Below are 19,658 nucleotides of genomic sequence, written 5' to 3'. Positions count from 1 at the left end.
AAATATACCAATTATGCAAAATGGACTTGAACAACGTTTAGAATTGGGTTATCTGGATTAAAACAACTGATGAAGAAAGATTACAATGCCAAGAAAATCGATAGCATGTGATAAGTATCAATAACGTACGGAAGTGACAATTTAAAACTTGGAAACATACTAAAAAAAACAAAAAAACAAAAAAAAAAACTTGGCAACGATTTTTCCCATGAGACCCCAACTAGTTTGGGATTAGTGATGTTGCTCACCTTGCCACGCCCAAACAACTTCTTTAAGAGCCGGTTTTATAGTCTTCTTCAGCATTTTTCTATACTCCATAGTATCACCATCACACTTCTTCACCTCGACGTAATGGAAGGATGAAGTGATTTCAAATATTTCGGCATCGATGGTTAAAGTACCATTTCTTCCCTCCTTAGACATCTCTAATCTCATCGACCCTTCATCCTTCTTCACCTTCAAATTTAGATGACATGCAATTTCCTCGAGTTTTGACATGATATCAGGCGCTGGTTTCGCTGATGTAAATTGAACTTCATCCTTTTTGTCATCGTCCACAAACAAACCAGACAAGTCAAATCCTGTGGAGAGAGAGATGATATCAAATGCATTTAAAATAAAAGGTCTTGCTAACTCCATTTTCTTTTCAGGACGAGTATCACAGCAAGAAGGCCCAAGAACTGCATCAGTTTCGACAAGAGGCTTCTCGCGATCCCCGACTTGAGTCCTTACATAGTTGGAATTCAAACCCTTTCGAAACCACGTGTTTTCCATGATTTTACCTATGGAAATCCTAGTGTTGGGATTTGGATCAAGGATCCTCGAAAGTAGCCTCCGTGCTTCAGGAGGGAACCAATGAGGACATTTATACTCAGCCGTTGATATCTTCCTATACATCTCTATGATATTCGAGTCGTGGAATGGAAGATAACCAGCTAGCATTACGAATAAAATCACCCCACACGACCAAACATCAGCTTTTGCTCCATCATAACCTTTTCTGCTGATCACTTCAGGTGCAACATATGCTGGAGTTCCACAAGTTGTGTGGAGCAAACCATCCCGTCTCTTGGATTCTGAAAGTGCATTCAACCCAAAATCCGATACTTTAAGATTCCCATTTTCATCCACTAAAAGATTTTCAGGTTTCAGATCACGATGATAAACACCCCTGCGGTGACAGAAGTGGACAGCACATATCAGTTGCTGAAAGTATTTCCTTGCAATGTCCTCCTTGAGTTTCCCCTTGGAAACCTTGTGAAAAAGCTCCCCACCTTTAGCGTATTCCATCACGAAGAAAATCTTTGTTTTTGTAGCCATTACTTCGTAAAACTGAACTATATTTTCATGTTTGAGCAATCCCATAACAGATATCTCTCTCTTGGTCTGATTCATTAGTCCAATTTTCAACACCTTTTCTTTATCGATAACCTTAATCGCCACACTCTGTCCTGTTTTAACGTTCCTACCATAGTAAACTTTGGCAAAACTACCTTGTCCTAACAACCTTCCGACATCATATTTCTTCATCAATATGTTTTTCTTATTATTCTCCATGTCAAAGAAAGCACAATCCTAACACTAATCCTAAGTTCTTCTCCTGCAAGATATGGTGTTCACAAAGGCAGGAGTCTTTGTTGTTATGAATTCAACCGTCTTCCACAACGTTGTGCTTCAGCACAACGTGAAGTGGGTAGGTTGCAACTTTCCTGTGCATTTGGCTGCAAGAATTAATTGTGCAGTCGTATTCACACTCGCCATCATTATAAAAATCGAAGAAGATTGACCGCGATCTAGGCACGATCTTGCAGACACCGGAGACTGAAGGCTTAGCTTTGAAACACATCTTTCCGCATTCCCGAAAACTTGGAATATCACCAATATGTGAGGAAGATCTGCAGGTAATAATACCAAACCAAATCAATAGTTGCTCAAGCATAGACAATTGAACTAATGAATGATACACAATTGAACTAATGAATGATTTAAAAAAAACCCCTTTCACAGCTCTTGATTTCAGTATATTATTATCAGACCACACATAAATTTAATAAACTTAGGTTCGACAGAACGATTTCAATTCAGCTAAAAATTTGGATTCTTTTTCATATCGTTCCACATTTTTTAAATCTTGGAACAATATTGAATATGTGAAACCAATATTAGTTCCAGAAGAAGATCCCACAAAGTTAAACACATAAATGATAAAATCTTTATCAGAAGTTTCACGTCAGGCTCGATCATTAACTTGATCTACCAATATATTTAATTGAAACTAAAGATCTTGCTTCGTATTGATTCATTCCCCTTAACTTTCATTGTTTCGTCTACAAAATCTAAAATTTGACCAATACCTTTACATACCATAGTTATCATATCAGTCTTATCGAATCAAAGTATCAACACCAAATAAAACCAAGCGCAATCGGCGTTCGGCAAAGAAAATCCTAAAGGCTCCAGATATAATTTTTCTGCAACGATAAATTGTGGCCCCTCAAGATATACTAAATCGCATCATGAATCAACATTCGCGAGTCAGCCACAACACAACAACAGGAAAACAAAACAACAAATCGCAAAAACAAGGGGCAGTATCATGGTAACAATGCAAATCCACACGCACAATTCCATGCTCATACAGAATCTTGTGATTCAAAAACTCACAAAATCCAAGAGCTGCACAAATACCGCAATAAAGAGAGAGAGATAGAGACAGAAACCATTGAATTGATGGTGATAAATCAGATCCCAGAACCAGTTTATTTCGTCTAAATCGAACAAGAAACATCAAAAATGGAAATGGGTTCGTGCAAAAAATCATACCTTGGTGAAGAGAAAAGCTTCGGGTTTGAACACAAACCGAAGTCTCTGGGGTAGAAGAAGGAACAAATAGAGGTGTTGAGAAGCACGATTTGCGCGTATATGCTTCAAAAAATGCCAAGAATCTCCAAATTTAGAATTGGCTATTTTTGGTACGAATGTCTTTGCCGTTATGTTTTAGATCGGCTGTGTTTGAGGTATTAGCTGATTCTGACGTTCGTTTGATGTTTTAAATTAATTATTATGCGATGAAATTAAAGTGGAGTTTAATGTGGTCCAAATAGCGATGAGTTGGCACTTGGCAGCATAAAAGTTCCATTTCTCTACAAACATCAACTTTGTAGTATTATTTGACTAATCTGATTTAAAATATATTATGTTATTTGAAAATTTTTATTCAATCCACGTCGAAAATAGTAAAAAAATGTTGAGTTCTTGTGATAATATTAAAATTATTATAAAAAGACAATTTTATTCATAAAAATCAATTAAAGCATCATAGTAGATACTAGATACATATAAGTCAAATCGGGCACTTATCTTCCTCTTTAAAAAAATCGTTCTTAAAAATTTCAAGATTGAGATAATATGATTGGATTATCAAAAAATCATTAAAAAAACCACCAATTAATTAACTTTTCTTCTACCCATAAATTCTAATATCATCACCTATTCATCTATAAATTAGACAAGATTTACTAATCAAAACTCAATTATAACAAATCGACTCGTCTCGTCTCATTCATCCGACCCCGACGTGAATGCGGAGAACTCAAGATGGATTTTGTCCGTTAAAATTTTGGATTTGCGTGTGATATATTCATGAATCATGACCATGTGGGGAGAAGAATCTACGAGATGAATTACAAGTGTGATGCAACATTGCTTGCTTTCTTGGACCAATCAAATCTCAACACTTGTATGGACGCAACTTAGTCAATCAAGGGCACGTAAAAAAATAATTTCGTATATAAAAAAAGAATAAATGATTTATTTATTTAATTAATTCCATTGGCCACTAAAAACGCCGTCCATGTAAAATTTAAAATTTGGACTTGATAATTTTAATTATATTATGTTTGAACGGAATAATTTCATATCCATGAATTTTAATTGAATTCAAATTCAAACTTTGTTGTAAAATGATCAGAAAATAGTCAAATATATAGACAATAATAAGGTATTATTTGGGAGAGGTTTTAAAAAATATTAGTCAGTTTTTTTTTTCATAAAATTTTAAAATTTTGTAAAATTGTAAAATTTTGTGAAAGAGAATCGAAAGAGTGCTTTCTAGAAGCTTTTTGAAACAATATCTAAATCATCTTCGTTTTATTTCTGTCCTGTCCATTATATTCAACTCCAAGTTGGCGGAAGATGTCATATTTTCATTTTGATTTACCAACCACATTGTATATATACACCATTAAAATAACTTCTGGGCCATGTTTTTGCATATTTATTATTTGAGAGCATAGCAAATGCCAAAAGTTGAGACAATGTCCCTCCACTTGCTCCAAAATATCATACTTACATATCATATCTTGCAATCAGGTAAATAAAATTATATATATAACTTGTCATTCACAGACTGTAAAGCAGGAAGTAACCAAAATATGGAGTCGATTCTCATTTTAAAACAGATTTTTATTTCGAGATCCAATCATTTTGTTGGTTTTTCCTACAAAGAGACCAGCTACTTCCGTATTTAATAAAGATTCCATGCATGCTTCAGAAAAAATAAATAATTAATGTATAATAAACTATAGTTGGTTGAGTGAATGAAGTTTGGAGTTTGAAGTGAAGGTTTCGAGTATGAATCTCGCAAAATTTTGTCTACTTGAGCATGCATGTGTGTAGTCTTATATTGTTCTTTGTGATTATCGTGTAAGATTTGCAAGCGTTAGCCGCTATTATACATGAAAAAATTTACTCTATATGCATTCAAAAAAATAGTGACTACGGTTTCTAAAAAAAAGAGAGAGACCATGCATATTATTATTTTAAAACAATTGATTGATCATGTTTTTAAGTAATTACTTAAATAATTGGTACAAATTAAAATAAATTTTAAGCTAAAATGCTCTCTCGATTGGAAATTAAAATTTTGAGTAAAAACTAAAATATCTTCTTGCAATTCAGGAAATTTAATCCCATGTCACTATTCTAAGAAAATTCTAATTCATATAAGCTGGGAGACGAATTTTATTTTATTTTATTTTTTTGTAATTTATTATATTAGAGCTTGTAGTTGGGAATTGTGATTGTGAACATTAATCACTTTTTAGTTTGTATCGTACCTTCCATCACCGAGGGCAAGGACCTAGTTAGCCAAATTCACATAATGACACATGTTACTTATGGGCTTGCAACATATTGGGCTTCTTTGTTAGTAGTTGGTCCAATTTAGTTCAATCCCAAAAATTATTTGGTCAGCCCATCTCATTTTTCAAGTGAAATCGCTTTTCAAGATTTGATGATCAATTAATAAGTTCGTGATTTGTGTCTAATCACTTCATTATCAAATTTAGAAATTTAGATGCGAAAGAATTTATAAAAATATGAGTAAAAATTATTTTGGTGCATGAACTATAGATAAATGTCAAATTGGTATATGAACTATTGAAAATAACTTAATTGATACATAATTAAATAAAAATTCAATTTTAACTTTTAATTAAATTATTTTTATGTCCAATATTAATTAAATTCAATTAGATACACTTTTTAATTTTCAATATTATTTTACTAATTACAATTGTACAAATAAAATTATATTTATTATACCATAACAACTGGTAAATTATATAACATTTTTATATAATGAGTATGTAGTTTTATAATATACATTTTTAATAAATATACATTTTTAAAATTTTTGATAAGTAAAATACTTTTTAAAAATAAAATAGATATTTGGTTGAATTTAATAATAATAGTGGACTTAAAAAATAATTTAAGAAAAAAGTAAAATTGATTTTATAACTTCATCATATATTAGTTAAGCCATTTTAACAGTTCATATATCAATTCAACAATTAATCAATAATTCATGTACCAAAATAAATTTTACCATATTTTCAATTTTTTCAGGAATAGATAAAACAACTTCACATGTTCTCACACAAGAAATCACAAATTTCACAACAAATCATTGCTAAACCTTGTACAAAGCCAACATAGGCAAATCATACTCCCAACTCCCAAGCCAATAGAAAATACCAAACTGCATGATAATAACTCAAATTTCAAATCATCATACACCAATTAAGAGCATAATGACTACACATTCATTAATTAGTTTGAACTTTCTTTTTGGTTTTCTTGATGGAGAGTGGCACTTGAATGAATCCAAACTTCTTCCTCTGCACAAAGAACGACCTTTCGACCGGCCCTTGCTCGTCTCCGGCAGTCTCACCGGGATGCAAGATGGTTCGACTCTGCTCACGCAACATTTGGCTCAAAGAAACATGTCCCCTTTCACCATGGTGATGATTCTCCACATGCTTCCCTACAATTATATCATCTTGCAAAACCAACTTCCTACCTAGTATGTCTCCCATCGAAGTTGTTCCATTCGATCCGTTCCCATTTGCAACATGTGCAGTCCTATGTCCACCGGAGCGCGAATTCCTGAACTTGAACTTAGAGTAACGATCTTGGTAATTTGGCAAAGGACCCTCCTCTCTGGTCCTTACATCCGCCACTCGCGAATATTGCTGGTTTTCTTGTTCCATCTCCTCAAATTTTTCTGTGACTGACACTTCTGGTTTATGATATTCTTTGCTTCTTGTTTGGATGGTGTTTGCATCTATGAATTTAGTCTTGCAAATCTCTTCGACTTGATGCGCCTTCTGAGTGAGCGAACGGTACTCCTCAAACGAAAGAGTGATCCCATCACGCTTATGATCATCCAAGAAAACATCTGATGAAGTAAAAATATTCCTTTCGGCAAGTGCAATTTCTTCAACTGCTTTAGCTGCTTCCTCCATTTTCTTGGCTGCATTTAGCCTCATTTCCGCCATCTTGATGCTGTTCTTGGTACGTTCTATCTCCGCCATCGCCTTCATCACTTCATACCTAGAAGCCTCTGTCATTTTCTTGAACTGCTCTGTTTCAAAACCAGACCTTTCCAAGTACCCCAAACTAATGTTAGCACAATTCTCCAACCTCCCCTTTGCTTCCCCTTTCGCGCAGTCGGGTGCTTCTTCCATTTCCATTCTCCTCTCCAGCAAAGCCTTGTCTCTTCTCATTTTCTGGTTTAACGACTCCACGGATTCCTGAATCGCAGCAAGGTCTACCGACGTTTTGTTCAGGTTCGTTTTCGCACGATTCAGCTCCATGAACATCAAACCAGGAGACAGGACAGGGAACCAGCTGCTCAAATCTTCTGTGGAATCATTGGCACGAGCTGTTTCCATATTTTGACGAGGACTTGGCAAGAATGGAGAGAATTCAGGCATCAAGTGACACTTCAAAGTCTCCACTAATCTCTTCGCTGCCTCCAGCTGTTTCAATAGATTGAGTGTTTCTTGTTCTTTCAACATTAAATCCCTCTCCAGTTGTACAGCCTGTTCCTCCATTTTCCCCAGAGGCTCCGTTTCATGCTGCAATCACACATTCATATGTATCATCAAAATCTTGAAATATATATATATATATTAATTGCATCATTCTATACTATCTCTGCTATAATTACTTTACTTCACAAAAACAAGAAATCCCCATTTTTCTAATTACATCAACAACACTATTTCTCACATTTAAATGACAAATGATATAATATAATGTATAGATACAACTTATAAGGTACGTACCAGAATATATATATAAGTTATAACATGCAAAGAGAGTGATGGAGAAAACTTACTACACGGTGATGAGCAGCAGCAAAACGAAGCAGGTGATGTTGCATCCAGGGGCCACTGCCACTGAACCAGTCCACCGCCTCCTTCACCGACTCAAACGGCGGCGAAGTGTCGATCTCCACTCTCGGGTTATCCAGGATCTTTTTCGTTTCACTCACGCCAGCAGATTCTGCTGTTTCCTCCATTGATTATGTTATTACTACCAAAAGGGTTCAAGAAAAAAATAAATAAAAAAACTAGCTCAATATGAGGGTGAACTTTGCTCTGTTTCAGAGTGTTGATTGGTTGAGTGGTGCATAAATAGAAACTTGGTGAGTTTAGAAATTGAAATTTGATATATAATGATGATGTTTAATGTGAATACTGTATGCACTGCTGGTTGGGTTGTAATGTGAAATGGCCGGGAGATATAACTTATAAGGACCATTTACATGAGTTCTAGTTATATATATACACAGATCGACCAGCTATTTGTATTGTTTTATTAAAGTTCAAAGTATGATTTGTACCCCGGAGCATGCATGCCGCACAGCGGTCCCCTTTTAATCTCGATTTCTGGGAAATTTCATGCTGCTACTGAAAATACAATACTAGTGTATGTGTACGTAATCTTGTGTGTCATGTCAATTTAAATGTACATTTAGCATTATTTTGGTGTATAATATCATCCATCTGTTCTTGGTGTCACGAAGCGATGAACGTTACGTGTGTCAAAATGAACTCAACTCGTCAATCCGACACGAATTGATCCGAAAAATATCAGGTTAGGGTTGAGAGTTTTTTGGTTCATGTCGAATTGGTGTAACCCGAAAAAATTAATCTGGTTCAGGTTGGGTTCGGGTTAAACCCAAGGTTGAGCAGAAAACTATTATTATTATTATTATTATTATTATTATTATAAAATTAAGAAAAATTTGTTATATTTTTATATTTTGTATGTTTGAAAAAAAATTATTGTGTATTGATATAATAGATTTTTCTCATTTAATATTTATTTTGTACAATTTTATTTTTTTAAAAATATTTTTTTATTTTTTAGTAAGTATACTTTAAATTTTTTACCACTAGACTTTCAAATTTAAAGTATATATAAGCTTAATTTGTTATTATGTATTTAAATTAAATATTACTATTATTATTGTGTATTTTAATTTTAATTTAATTATGTTTTTAAAGAAATTTTAAAAAAATCGGGTTGTTCGTGTTAGTCGAGTTCGGGTTCGAGTTGATCATTTTAGGATTGATTCGGGTTCGAGTCGGGATCGGATTGAGACATTTTTACATAATAGATTCGTAACTCCCGAACGTAACCCCAACTAAGTGCTAAGCAAGATTATCATAAAGTTCATCAATTTTATAGCATTTAAAACTATAGATTATTTGCTAACTTTGATTCAAAAGGAATGAAATGGAAGGTTTCGACCAACCAGCTTTCACAGGTGATGCCGTGTTGTGGAGACCCAATGAATCATTTTGTTTTTGGGGTATCCATTCCATTAACCCATTTACTTACTTTCACCTATACATATGTAATAACAAGGTTGGTATGGGTGTATAGATGCCATGCCCAAAAAGGCAAAACACACCACCAACTATATATTAATTAACATTCTTTTTCACCAAAATAAAGCACACCAACACAAACACTCATTTCACTTTGCGAACACATTATTTGGTACACAATTGATGCCCGAAACCTTTTGCGTGATTGCAGGAGCACATGGCAAAAAAAGGGAATGCAATATCAGCCAACCCGAATTACTTTTGTCCTGTACAACTTGTAGATTTCCCATTAGGCCCTTACTTATCTGTTCGTCCTGAATAAACATTCGGGTTATTACGCAAACTAAGGTAGTCACATAAACTGCACTACAAACTCACTCAAGATATAGATATTGGTAAGTAAAATCGAGTTCATAATCATCACTCAAACGTTCACATACTCTACCAATTCAAATATTTTTTTTTAGACATTATCCCCTCTTTTGTCATAATGGAATATGTGGACACAGGTTAGGACAATTGTCAGATTCAAAATTTTCATAGAAATCGAAAAATAATTTTTCCCTCTTCATTACAATAGCCGGTCGTCGGTTAATAGTTGACTTGTTTTTAAATGTGTGTATATATATATATATATACCTTTAATTTGTTGACATTTGACAAATTCGACATGCTTATGATATTGTCTTTGACATTCACAATAAAGCCAATCTTTATCTTTTCGACAAGCTCTCAACATATTATGTTTGTGTATGTATATAAAATATATATACCTTTGGATTAATATTACTCATAGGTTCTCACATTGCCAATTGTTTGATATAATGCATTCTATTTTATAAAAGATTGAAAACATCGAAATATTATATTCTATAATTGTTTGATATAATGCATTCTATTTTATAAAAGATTAAAAACATCGAAATATTATATTTTATAATTATCTTCCATACTCATTCCACCTCAAATCGCTCTGAGCTTTACATTGAAAAAAACTTCCCTCTTATGTTTAATTTGGGATCAAAATTTGGGCCAGTCTCGTTGAAATATTGGGCCTGTGAACACCAAGATTGAAGACCCGATCAAATATTTTTTTATTCTTGTAAATGGACTGGATCATATGTTTAATTTGGGATCAAAATCCGATCATATGATTCTCATTTTTCTACGATAATAATAATAATTTTAATAATTTTAATATATATCATAGTCGCGAAGGTGATCGTCATCATCAAAATAAATAAAACATAGTTATTAAATTATTATTATTATTATTATTATTATTGTCGCGAAGATGGTCGTCATCATCAAAATAAATAAAACATAGTTATTATTATTATTATTATTATTATTATTATTATTATATCATAGTCGCGAAGGTGGTCTTCATCAACAAAATAAATAAAACATAGAATTTGAAACAAATGTTTTTTCAATACATTTATTAAAAAATATTGGGCAAGGAAAAATTCATGTAAACATGATTTTTTTTTTTTTTTGAGAAGATGTAAACATGATATTTATTTATTTATTTGGAATCAATACAAAAAATTTCAAATGGTCCATCGGTAACAAATCATTTAATATATTTCACATATTATAAAACGTCATATTGACATAGACACATAGTGCCCTTCTATTGAAATAATTGATTTATAGATTTCCATTTTAATTTAAATTTTTTTTTTTTTTACGATTTTTAATTAAAAATCTTAAAATCCCAGCACATGGTTTACTCCACCGGAAAACAGATTATTCTTCACATTCTATCACCGTATCCCTACAATTTAATGAGGCGGATCGCCAAAATCGATTGATCCAAAAAGTACTGGTTTCGTGTTAATTGAAATTAATTAAAACAGGACCTTGAATTGAAGTTAAAATATGATGGTTCATATATGATTCCTATTATGAAATAGTTCGAGTATAGAATCGTCTAAAAATCGAGTAAAAAAAAAAAAAAAAAAAAAGAGCATAGAATTAATTTGTTGAAACTTGAAACGCACATGACTTAGCAAAGGGAGTTATATATTTTGCCTCCTGGATTTAGGGTAATCACATGCAGTCACATTCCAAAATTTGTCACCCCAATCTTCATCATCGTGATTGATTCAATCATGGTTTAAAAAAATATTGATTCAATAATTAATTTCACAAATATTAAAAATCCCACTCATGAAGTGTTTCATTCTTTTATTTATATGTACATGATTGGTTACCTATAATCTAATGTGCCACGTGATTTCAAGGTGAATTTTAGTGGAGTGAGATGGACGAACATTATTTTTGCTTCAAAAATTTTTCATATATCTCTCTTTATAACTTGAAATCTAGTTCTTATATTATTTTTCAAATTAATTCTTTTCATCCAAATGCAAATTGACTTCGCTTCCAGCTAGTTCATCATATCAACAAGTTCGAGATCCACTAGCTCAAAAACAAAAAGATCTACTCCTTACTCAAGTTCCCAGTGAAGACTTAGGCAAAATTAATGTAACCATGTTTATATTTTATTTTTTTAATGCGTTTCGGCATTTCAGTTTTTACTATTAAAATTGTGAATTTCACGTTTAATTAATGTTACACAATCTGAGTCGTTCACCACTACTCACAATTTTTTTAATCTTATTTTTACTTACATTTGGTTTGGCCCAACCTAATTTAGTCATCTTAATTAATAAATTAAATACCTATATGTGTCCCCAAGTCACGCACTCCAAGTCTCCAACATTATTTTGTGTTCATAAAATATCACTTTATTAATCATTATATCAATAATATTAATCTATACATATTATGTATTAGGAACTTGGAATAGTAAGTCGACTTCATATTAAGCCCAGAGTAGCTAGGCACAGTCAGTCTTGCACATATAAATAAGTCAATCCAATCTATATTTGTAGTGAAAAATTAAATAATAATATATTTGACATAAAAAATAATATTTTTTTATAAGTGATCTGGTCGGTCAAATATCCGTCATAAAATTTAAATCATGAGATGGTATTAAGAATAAACTTTTAATTTTTTTTAAAAAAAATGATTTTAAATTTTTTTATAACTGATCAGAAGATCAAATTTATGAGGACAATTATTAATGACAAGAACCTACACAATTTGGCTAAACGTTTATACGTTTCTTTGGTATAACTCAATACATTTCACGGAAATTTTTTAAAAAACTAAAACGTAAACAAAATTTCCAGTGACGGTCTCCAGGTAAATTAATTTGTGATACGAGTCTCTTAATCGATTCATCTATGATAAATTAAGTATTACTTTTGATATTAAAATATTATTATTTATTATAAATATGAGTATTGTTGACATGTCTATTAGACCTACTCAATATTTAATATTATAAAAGAAATAAAAAAAATATTATGTGAACATGGCTTTCAAAGTAAATTTTAAATTAAAATAATGGAACTAGATATGGTTGAAAATGATCTTAACCACCCTACTTCACTATCTATCTATCTTATATATTGTAATCCCAAGTACCTTGAACTAGCTAGAATTCTTTGTTTTCCAACATTAATAATATCCCGAGAGAAATGGCAAATGCAAGTGGTTCTCCACATTTCCCTCCTAAATCTCAACAAATCAAAATCTTGACAAATGAAGATCGCATCTCCGCCGACGACCATGGCGGTGATGATTCTCCGGCAGTGTACTACGGCGGAGCCACGGGTACCGTGCCATTTGTGTGGGAGTCTCAGCCGGGTACCCCTAAGCACAAATCCAGCCACACCCCAAGTCTTCCGCCGCCACTCACTCCGCCACCATCCCACCAATTCATCACCAGCCCTCGGACAAACATGAATATCACTTCCCATAAAAACAACTCAAAGAATTCCCATTTTTCGAACTCAATTCTCTCAAGAATCCCATCCAAGAAAGTCAACGGATCGCCCTCGCCCTCGCCCTCGTCGTCATCTTCGTCGTTATCATTATTATCATCATCATCATCGTCTGCATGCTCGCATCTTGTGTGCTCAGCCACTAGTCCGAGCTCGACCGCGGGTAACGAGTTACATGACATTGGACATGACTACTCGAGGAAGATTTCTTCTAGCTCAACAACGTGTTTTGGTCCTATAAACGTGGGTTTGAGGAGGTTCAGGGGTTATTTCTACACAAAAAAGAGTGTGAAGAAGGTGGTCTTGTCCATCGTTGGTCATTCGTGACTTGATTATTGGACTATTGCGCCAATTATTCTAAGTTGACTCTTGAGGTGAAATTTGCATATTAACCCTTCTTATGCATACCCTCGTTTTTAATTCTGGGTTATTTCATACTCATTTCACACATCGATTTTAGGCACGGAGCGTAAAATCTACTTGGTAATTTGAATCAAATTCTTGAAAAATTTTATTATAATTTTTCATTCTTGGAGTTTATAGTTTCTCTTGTGTTTGGGACCAGATTCAACGAGCCCAATATATTTAGAGTTGTGGACTCGTGACCCCAAATAAAAGGAGATCTTTGGATCTATATACAAACATTGTCTTTATACTAGGATCGAATGAATAGTTGTTTGAGATGGTACAACTTGTCAGCACAAAGACAATGTTTGTATTTTAAGCTATATTTATATAGTATTTGGGTTTCAATTTTTCGTTAACAAAAATTCACAAAATTTCAAATTTTTATTAACGAAAAAGTTGAGAAGTGCTTCAAAGAACCTATCTCAAAGAACCTCTCTCAAACATTAATAACTCAGTTGTGCATTTAACAGTTCATATTTAAGTTACTTTATCGACGTTTCAGCACTTCATTTCACGGCATTGTATGTTAAATAAGTCGATACAAATATTTTCACAAATTATATCCTACTTTCCATTTTTTTTTCCATCGATCCATTCAGATACAGTTATTTATTTATCAAATAATTAATCGCCCAAAATTTTATGGATTCGGGAGGGGAAAAAAAACAAGAAAATAGTAGGTTACAAAATATTTGCTCCAATGACCAACAATAAAATGCGAGAATTTAAAGGAAGAATATGTGACCTGTGGCCGGAAGCGGTGATGTCATGGAAAAGTAGGAAATGTTTGTTTGCTTTTTTCTAAAAAAAATTGAATGAGAGAAAGGAATGTTTGAATGAGCGATTTATTTTAATTTTTTTAATTATGGTAATTTTATTAATCAATAATAATGAATAAAATATTTACCAAAAAAAAAATCTCTTATTCACAAACATTCGGGAATCGAGAGGAAATAACCAAATGAGCAATTAAAAATGTGGTATCCCACTTGCCGTTCGACGGCTATGGAAAAGCTCAGATCATTGGATGAATGAAAACATAAATATTTTTTGGAACAACGAGTTTATTTAAATGTAATTTGAAGAATGAATAAAATGTTTCACAAAAGCGTATATAATTAAATAGAAGTTCATTATGATTTTAAAACAAAAACCGATGTGCATCTTAGGGAACTTAGAACTTTGAGGGGCACTTTTATATATATTAGTAAAAAAATGCACACGCTATGCATGTATAAAATAAAAGTTATTTTTAAACATGAAATAAGTGGAAGATTTAGTGGGATAGTGGGGAGGTTATGGATTGGGTGATCATGACTCACGTAATTGCAAAGTTGTGAGAGTGAGGATTGATGTATAAAAATTATTAAGGTAGAAATGTGAAGATAGGGTAAAATGGGAAAGAAAGTTGGTGTCCTCAAAGCAACAATTATTCTAACCTACTAAACTATTATAAAATAGTAAAGATATATATATAAATGTTTCACAAAAGCGTATATAATAATTAATGAATATAAATATATATATGCCCATACATATATATATCATACTTAAAAATAATTTTTCTTAAGTTAATATACATAAACACAATAAGTACAATAATAGAACACACATGCAATTAAATACTTTAAATTAATTACTAAATAATAATTTATAAGAATGTCATAATAAAATTCCTAAATAATATTTCTTTCACAAAAATTCATGAAAACATAGAAAATAAATACTTAAATCTAAAATCCATGCATATACTAACAATCCAAAATAATAAAACATGTGCGGAAATACATATTTTATATCTCAACATAAATATCGTGATAAAGCTATGGTCACGGGTTCTAGCCGCCTGGATACTCATACGCCCTCGTCGCCAGTCAGGAACACATTAACTTCATTAACATTCCGCTCACCTGCACCATTTAAATCTAGTGAGCCTAGAGGCTCAGCACGTTCTATCCTTATATAACAAAATAAAACCACACACAAGCACACATCATATAAAATACATGAATAATAATTATACGTGCATGATCTTAAAATTATATGCATATAAACTTAAAATAAAATAATTATACTGATTTATCATAATGCTAAACATATATCATCATATTTAATAAATCTCATAAAATAACTTATCATGATTTCTTAGTTCTCAATAGGTCGTATCCATGTCGGTGACATCATACTAAGCGATTGATCAATCTATGTGACGACCCGAGTTCTAATCTCTCATTTAATCAAATCATCATAATTAATAGACAAGAATCAAAGTCTAAACAAAATAAAAAAAAAATTTAAAATTTGAGCACCTCGCTCGATCGGTGAAAAGCTGCCGATCGAGCGAGCACCTTGGCCCAACTCTCGGGTGCAATCAATAGGTGGCCTCGCTTGATCTGCAATATTTCACCGATCGAGCGAGCCACAATCTCCAAGCTTTCTGTCCCTGCAACGATGGCCTCGCTCGATCCGTGATATTTCACCGATCGAGCGAGCACATTTCCAGAAAAAGGAACATAAACTTTTGCTGTCAAAATGTGTTCTTCCATGCTTTTTTCATCTACTATCAACTTATACAAAGCCTATTCCACACTATAAGCTAGCATGCATTCTTAAACATAATAAAGTTGATAGGAATAGATCATCACAAGACCTTAAAATTATCTCCATATAAACTCATATAACATACAAGATTCATTGTTATAGAAAAGGCATTAAGCTACAACAACATGTTGTCTCAAGGATTTACACATCATCTCAAATCCTATATACATCAACAAGACAACAACTTAATCACCAACAAGTCTTGGTACAAATAGCTCTAACAAGATCATGATTTGGACTCAACTCTAGCATTGGCAGCTCAATAAACCACCTAAACTCGGATCATCATGCTATTCTCTCATCTCTTTCATCCCTTGTTCTTCAAGATCGCTTTTGCCCTGTTCCACTCCCGCCTATTACCATGACACATACAACACAACAATAGCCGGATAACTCCGGTGAGAAATATATTTCCCAGTAAAAGCAACTAAACATGCATATAAAACATATATCAAACTCATGATATAAAAGATCATAACTTCCATGCATGTTTTAAAACAAGGTTCATCTCTTATCTCGTCGGTTGGGATCCCGAGAAGAAGATATCATAACTAAACACCGACTCTCCCAATCGAGGTGGGGCTACTTATCTTGCTTCTCTAGACTTTGAAGCCATTATATATGTAAATCAGACGCTAGGCTAAAACAACCACCCAGGTCATACATATACAATCCTTCAAATCGTCTAATCGAACATTTTCGTTCATTTCGAAATCAAAGAACAAGTCTTTCAAGATGAATGCAATATATATCAATCAAACCACATTCATTAACATCAAGACTTATTCAAACATTCATAGGAAACATATAAAAGCAAATAAGCAAATAAGTATGTGATTTAAGGAACTCGATACAAACCATCTCGAGTTATAATTCCATTCAAATAGTAGTCCACTTTTACCTTTTAAATGTGATGTTTATGGTGTCTTCTAACTGTCCAAAGCTGTACAATAAACCAATATAAGCCTTGACTCAAAATCTGCTCAAAACCATACAACTCTATTGTAGCATAGCTTCAAACCTTGCTTCAATTCTCTACCGGTTCGAAGTCGATGTTCTCAAGCTCGATGGCTCTTGTTTATAAGCTGAAACCACAACATCATTGCCAAAGAACATCAGCTTAAGCTCATCTCAATAGCATCTCAAGCATAAGATAGTAAAACACCTCAAATCAAAAGTTCGACGGCATATCGGTATAAACTCGGCAATCCCGAATGCAACTATAACAATTCTATAATCATATCAGTTGTATATCAATCCAAACTCAACATATCAGCAAACATATAAGTTGAATCATAGCTGGGAAATCATAAGAACTAATCCAACAATCCATTCTTCAACCCAACTTCAACATAACAAAGTATAGAAGCTCATCAACAACAATTCCATACAAAGTTCTGATCTCTGTCAATTTCGAATTCTCAAATCATGATGAACTAAGATAAAACTTACATCAAATCGAAGGTCTCCTTGCAAGGATTCCAGAACATCTTTCGGAATCGAAATCGGATATCCGGAACTCAAGATATGTGAATTGGAAGATGAAGAAAATTGTGAAGTTTTCCCCTGTTCTTTCTCTCGATTCTTTTGCTGAAGATTTGATGGAAAATACTGATATTACACGTGAATAATCAGAAATATAACAAGTGTCCAGCTCATTTTCAACTATTTGCATTTTGGCCCCTCAAGTCTTCAATAATTGCAATTCAGTCCTCAATTTCTCTTTTCATTCAATTTCAATCCTAAATAATTTAAGAATATTAGAATTTAAATCAAAACTCCAAATATTCTCAAATTAAATATTTTCGGATCAAAATTAAATAATTCCGGGCGTTACAATTCTCCCCCACTAAGACACGATTTCGTCCTCGAAATCTCAAGTATAAACAACACATAATGTATATCAGATAACAGAAAACTAAATGAGACTCACATCATTGAAACATCTCTGGAAATCGTTGCCTCATATCTGATTCCGTCTCTCAAGTTGCTTCTTCAATACCATGACGACTCCACTGGACTTTCACAAGTGGAATAGTCTTCGTTCGAAGTTGCTTCTCCTTACGATCAAGAATCTGAATTGGCTTTTCGAAATAACTCAAAGTCTTGTCGAGTTCAGCCTCATCAGATTGAAGCACATAAGATTCATCAGCAAGATATTTTCGAAGTATCGATACATGAAAGACATCATGTATTCCAGATAAAGCCGGAGGAAGAGCTAATCGATAGGCGAGATTGCCTATTTTCTCCAGAATTTCATACGGACCGATATATCGTGGAGACAACTTCCCTCGCTTGCCAAAACGTACAGTGCCTCTGAATGGAGAAATCTTCAAAAACATCATATTCCCCTGTTCAAAAGACAAAGGTCGGCGTCGAACATTGGCATACTTCGCTTGTTTGTCTTGAGCTGTCTTCATTCTTTTCTGAATAAGCTTCACTTGTTCAGTCATATCTCGAATCATATCAGGTCCAGTGTCAGGTACATAAGAAATATCATCCCAGTACAGAGGAGATCGACACTTTCTTCCATATAAAGCTTCAAACGGAGCCATTTCAATACTCGATTGATAGCTGTTGTTGTACGAGAATTCACAAAGTGGTAGTGATTCTTGCCAACTAGTGCCAAAATCAAGCACTACAGCTCTCAACATGTCCTCCAAGGTCTGAATGGTACGTTCAGACTGTCCGTCGGTCTGTGGATGATATGCTGTGCTCAAATGTAGCTGAGTACCCAAAGCATTCTGTAAGCTGTGCCAGAAATGTGATGTAAACCGAGGATCACGATATGATACAATAGATTTCGGCACTCCATGCAATCTGACAACTTCTCGGACATAAATCTCTGTCATCTGGTCGTGTCTATACGTCATGCGATAAGGAATGAAACACGCTGATTTCGTCAATCTATCGATAATCACCCAGATAGCATCACAACCTCTAGAAGATCGAGGTAATCTCGTCACGAAGTCCATGGAAATATGATCCCATTTTCATTCAGGCACAGACAAACTCTGTAACAAACCATGCGGTTTATTCCTCTCAGCTTTCACCTATTGGCAATTCAGACATCGAGCTACAAAATCAGTGATATCTGTCTTTATTTGCTTCCACCAATAATGAGCTTTCAGATCATTATACATCTTCCTACCACCAGGATGAATGCTATAACGACTACAATGCGCCTCTGTCAGTAGTTGTTGTCGCACATCAGAAATATCAGGCACTACAAGGCGATTGTTTACATATAAAAGATCATCTCTAACCCGGTATTCGGACACATGCCCTGATCGGACTTTCTCAATCGAATTCTGCACATTCTGATCAAGTTTCTGAGCATCTTTAATTCTCAAAAGTAACTCTGGTTCAACTCGAATTTGATAAAGTCGCAGAGGCTGATAATTTGTATCAAATACTAATCCAGAACAACAACAGTCTTCAATCAAATGAGATACACCAATCGTCGATAGAGATAAAGAACATACCTTTCGACTCAATGCATCAGCTGCTGCATTCGATTTCCCCGGATAGTATCTAATCTCACAATCAAAATCTTTCAGCAAATCAAGCCATCTCCGCTGTCTCATATTCAGTTCTG

At 33.5% G+C, this 19,658-nt stretch overlaps 2 protein-coding genes across 2 annotated transcripts; both read right to left on the bottom strand.

The window, feature by feature from the left end:
• Positions 1-3: 3 nt before the first annotated feature.
• Positions 4-3,000, bottom strand: LOC140871755 (CBL-interacting protein kinase 2-like). The gene is made up of 2 exons (XM_073274439.1): positions 2,824-3,000; positions 4-1,895 (listed from the first exon to the last, which is right to left on the bottom strand). Exon 2 carries the CDS (start codon positions 1,555-1,557, stop codon positions 232-234), a length of 1,326 nt encoding a protein of 441 aa, XP_073130540.1. The 5' UTR covers positions 1,558-1,895; positions 2,824-3,000; the 3' UTR covers positions 4-231.
• A 2,932-nt stretch (positions 3,001-5,932) lies between these two features.
• Positions 5,933-8,081, bottom strand: LOC140871753 (WEB family protein At2g40480-like). The gene is made up of 2 exons (XM_073274438.1): positions 7,688-8,081; positions 5,933-7,424 (listed from the first exon to the last, which is right to left on the bottom strand). The coding sequence occupies exons 1-2, from the start codon at positions 7,868-7,870 to the stop codon at positions 6,111-6,113; spliced, it is 1,497 nt and encodes a 498-aa protein (XP_073130539.1). The 5' UTR covers positions 7,871-8,081; the 3' UTR covers positions 5,933-6,110.
• Positions 8,082-19,658: the final 11,577 nt, after the last annotated feature.

Source organism: Henckelia pumila, unplaced genomic scaffold (assembly GCF_033568475.1).
Source record: "Henckelia pumila isolate YLH828 unplaced genomic scaffold, ASM3356847v2 CTG_461:::fragment_3, whole genome shotgun sequence".
Classification (NCBI taxonomy): Eukaryota; Viridiplantae; Streptophyta; class Magnoliopsida; order Lamiales; family Gesneriaceae; genus Henckelia; species Henckelia pumila.
Note: the sequence above shows the minus strand (reverse complement) of the source record. Positions and strands in the feature narration are given on the sequence as shown.

Excerpts from the sequence above, each read along its gene's own strand:
- LOC140871755 (XM_073274439.1), bottom strand. The coding sequence starts at position 1,557 with ATGGAGAATAATAAGAAAAACATATTGATGAAGAAATATGATGTCGGA.
- LOC140871753 (XM_073274438.1), bottom strand. The coding sequence starts at position 7,870 with ATGGAGGAAACAGCAGAATCTGCTGGCGTGAGTGAAACGAAAAAGATC. Across the intron at positions 7,425-7,687 it reads CTGCTGCTCATCACCGTGTA|CATGAAACGGAGCCTCTGGG; the intron begins GTAAGTTTTCTC and ends GTGTGATTGCAG.